The sequence below is a fragment of the Macrobrachium nipponense genome, chromosome 4 (assembly GCF_015104395.2).
Source record: "Macrobrachium nipponense isolate FS-2020 chromosome 4, ASM1510439v2, whole genome shotgun sequence".
NCBI classification, from domain to species: domain Eukaryota; kingdom Metazoa; phylum Arthropoda; class Malacostraca; order Decapoda; family Palaemonidae; genus Macrobrachium; species Macrobrachium nipponense.
The window spans coordinates 67,547,869-67,552,252 of record NC_061100.1 but is presented as its reverse complement, the minus strand read 5'-3'; the positions used below and the strand labels follow the sequence as shown (position 1 = coordinate 67,552,252).

The following is a 4,384-nucleotide window of genomic DNA, read 5'->3' as shown; positions in this document are numbered from 1 at the left end:
TCGGAAGAGTTACCACGCGGACATAAGGAACAAATTTTTTTTTTCATAAATTCACCCTAAATCGAAATTTTGTGCTAGAGACTTCCAATTTGTTGCAAAATGAAGGTAAATGATTGAATATTACTAGAATATAAGAGTTTTAGCTTACAATTGCAGTTTTCGACTATTTCGGTAGAGTTAAAGTTGACCAAAGGTTGAAATTTTGGCACTTATCGTTATTTATATGAGAATATGTATTTCAAAACTGATAAAAGCAAAGCCTTGATCCGAGAGCTCCCAGCATCCCCCAAGGCGCGTGATTCAAAAGTTTTTGCCTAGTAGGCCTGTAACTATTTTTCCGAAAATTTAAAAAAAAACTTTTTTATATCGACGTACCATACGTCCAATCGGCACCCAACAAACAATTTATATCGACGTTTAATACGTCCAATTGGCGTTAAAGGGTTATTTGTATGTGCTGTAATTACATAACATAGTACATACAGATTGTACCAACACTTTTCTCTGAGGTTAAGAGAGTAATTTTCACAGAAGAACAACTCTGTTATGTCTCTGACATGTTTTACTAGTTGATCATGAAGGTCTTATATAGTGACAAACACTGTGAATTACGTAATGCCTTTGTATACATTTTCAAAAATATGAATAGCATACACAGAATCTCCATACTGGTTTTACACTTAAAAGCACGAAAACTTATATTAATTGTAGTATACTAATAAGTACTTGAGAATTAAACAGTTCCTGAAGGGATATCATCTTTGAAAAGTGCAGTAACTTGTGAATGGGTATTGCACCTTGTAAAAGTATTTGTTTCATATTTATGCATATACAAAATAAAAATAATAAATTTTTAAGATTTTATACACAAAAGATTTAAAGCTTAAAAATTTACATAATAAATTAAACAAACACTTTTGCAGAGTTTTGCAGTGTTTCTGGAGGATTCACAAAAGTTCGCGCAATGGTGAAGAACTCACGTATGATAATTAGTTAGGTTCCAATGAAATGTTTGCGCTTTTGTGAATTTGCGCAACTCGAATTGCATAAGTTCAGGGTATTACTGTACCTATATTGCAAGAAGCAGTGCTCTGCGACTTCAAAAAAACCAGAAGACATGTCCTGGCAGACCTAAAGAGAGCTTTGTGCACCCGAGTACAAGAAAACTTACAAAAAGCTCTCTAATGAAAGGAGAAAGCTTGGGTTCTCTTCTCCAAATACTTAAAAGGGAACTGAAACATGTACTCTAAGACAAGCAAGAACCTAATCTCTATGAGGCCTCTTTCCTCAACTAAATAAGGATACAGCACAGAGCACAATGTCCAAGCAGACTGCGATCCTCTGATTCAAATTCTTCTTTCATAAAAGGGTGACAGGAGGAGCCAGCTGGTGACATGAGGTAACAGCTGGGGACATGAAGTGACAGCTGGAGACAGGAGGCTAGAACATTGTCAAAAATCCTAAGAAAAGCTTACTTGTAATGCTTTGGGTGCATTAAAAACTATGTAAACTGCATTCTTATTGCATTTTTCATCCAAAAGACCTTCAAATGTTGATTATTTAGCATTTTTGGTGTCATATTTCTTCTGCTAGATCAGTGTTGTAGGCGTTGTAACCCTGGAACATGTGTAGTAACCCTGGAAATAATTTCTGATGAATATAATTGAAAAGCGCCTTAACCTCGGAACGTTGTAAGCCAAACTCGTCGTAACCCTGGGACTGCCTTACCTGCATTTTATCCCCGACTCAATGAAAGGAAGACAGGGAAATGCAGTCTGAAACAACTCAACTTAGTCTACACGAGTCAGCTGAGTGAAAGAAAATGAGAAATGTTGAGAGGCAGGGGGGGAGGGGAGTTACAAGGACTCTCCTGCCTCCTCCAAATGCGAGTCAATATATTTTACAGCATTCCCATACAACACATCCTTAGAAAACTATGTAGCTAGTAGCTAGAATAATATCTAGCTTGGAATCAACATAAGGTAGTGTAACCAAGTTAGATTTGGAATGAGAAACATTAATAGATGCAGAAGTAAGAGATCAGCTGATAGCTAAAGAAAAAGCATGTAAAAAACAAACAAATGCATTTCAAAAAATAAAGAGGGATAGGCTAGCAGAGAAAAATTTAGAATGAGCAAAAGATAAAGAGATTGGTTAAACAATTGACTGCATCAATATAACTTTAGGATCAGTAAAACTTGCTACAGACACATTATTTTCAATAAAACTGTCTATACATATGTATACGTATTAGTTGTATTGGTGCTAACAACCTCATACTTGGTGCCGATGACAGCAGAAGTCACATACGTAGCGAAGATTAATGTTTACCAAGAGGATCTTTCAACTCCATATCACATCGCCCTGAGAACCAACTCGGTTCTCTGGCAGCAGACTCGTCCAACTGTAGCAGGCCAGTCCTAACCTTGGGCTACAGACAAACCTTGCACGCACCAAAATAAGGTTTACATCCTGCTCTAAATTCTCAATAGGCTTTTCCTGAACCAAAAGGAGAGCGGAAGGCAGAGCTAAGACAGAAGCCTTAGTACATACTAACTAAAGCATTAGCAAAGGAAAAGCCTAGAATGAGTATGGATCACTACAGACTAAGGACCTGGAGAAGAGGGAGAAATAACAGGTTGATAATGTGACCTAACTACATATGTAATTGCTTTCAAAATCTATCTGCTTCCCTTCTTTTCTTATACTACTGAACTTAAGTAGAAAGTCCTTTGAAAATCCTTACTTCCTCACATCTATTCTCAAGATCACACTTTACACCATTTCAGCCAGCATAAGCAGTGTGTATCTCCTAAAAAAAATCAACATCTTGCTAACACAGAAATCTTTCCGACAGAACCTGACATTCTTAGTTTTGATTCAAGTGGAAGCATCCTATGATAAATACATATACATTACCATGACAGCAGCAAACAGCCAAGAAATACCAACAAGCGCCTTAACACAATGGGAGCAAGGAGAATTCTGACAAGAGCTAAAATATTCAAAACAGACCTAGTGGAGAACCGGTGTACTAAACAGTCATCCGGAGAGCCACTTGATCTTTTGTTTGAATGCCGACTTGCCTATCGGCAAGGAGATTTACGCTAACTTTAATAGTAGGTAAGATTCATCACAAATAAATAATTATCTAAGCTTTAATACAAAAATAAGATGAAATTAAACGAGATGATGACTACACCCTCCTTCAAAATCTGGCAAGAGGTCTCACCTAAGCTTAGGCTCGTCTTTGTTCTATAAATTTGAATTCAGCTCTTATATCTTACATCCTTATTTGACGTAAAACCTAAAAATGCAGGGTTGCTTGTTGTATGGACACATCTGGGTTAATTGTACAACTGAGTAAAATATTACAAATGCAAGAGGAAAAGCATGTTCCCTAAGGAGAGAACAGCACAAGCTGACTCTCAAGGTGATTTATGGACAAAATTTATCAAACCTATTACACTAGTACTACAAAACACCTAAACATCTACACCATCTATTCTACCATTATAGAATCAACACTTTCTTTTTAATATTTGTTTCAAAATTTTAATTGTACATTTGAAACAAACATTGTTCCCACGCCAAACATTTGGTTAAAAAGCTATTAATTTCTTTGGGAATTTGGCTACTGATAACCTAATACTTACAATAGCACTATCAACCATTAACAGAAAAGATACCCTTAATATTAATCAAAGTTAGGAGAAGCCTTAAAAGAAGATTGAAATACAGCCAAGAAGTCCATGGGCGTTACTCTTTTACCAGTTTTTTCTTGATCTTCACCACTATCAGAGATCACATTTGTTTCCCCATGATCACTTTCTTCACTGTTAACATTTTTAATTGATTCTTCATGTTTAACTTCACTGTCATCATTTTGTTTAACTATATTTTTATCATCTGTCCTTGATAGTGTCTGAAGAATTTTCTGTTTCATTTCTTCAAGTGCTGCTGGATCAGGTCCAACAACCTCTTCTCCATACACATTTAATTTGGCATCGTGCTCGCAGTCTCCCTGTTCTAAAAATTCTTCTTCTCCTATTTCACCTGCTTCTTTGTGTTTTAAAATGTGCTTCTGAAGAGCATAATTATATGCAAAATGAGCATCACAAACACTACAAGCATATGGTTTATCGCCTGTGTGTATTCGCTTGTGAATTTTTAAGGTACTTGATTGAGTGAAACTCTTGGGGCAGACATCACATTTGTGTGGTCTTTCTCCCCTATGCCTCATCATATGTATTTTCAAGGTGTTCTTTAGAGCAAAACAGCGTCCACAAAGTTCGCAATGGTGATTTTTAGTTTTCCCATCAGTGGGTGTTTCATCCTCTTGTACCAATTCTTTATTGTTATCATCAGCAGCATTGGAAGTCTT

The 4,384-nt window shown here is 36.3% G+C and overlaps 1 protein-coding gene across 1 annotated transcript in view; it reads right to left on the bottom strand.

Moving 5' to 3' along the window:
• Window positions 1-3,697: 3,697 nt before the first annotated feature.
• LOC135211388 (zinc finger protein ZFP2-like) overlaps window positions 3,698-4,384 on the bottom strand; it is a 53,828-nt gene continuing 53,141 nt past the window's right edge. The window contains exon 5 of the mRNA XM_064244700.1: window positions 3,698-4,381. Coding sequence (XP_064100770.1) covers window positions 3,698-4,381 — 684 coding nt within the window. The remainder of the gene's footprint in view (window positions 4,382-4,384) is intronic.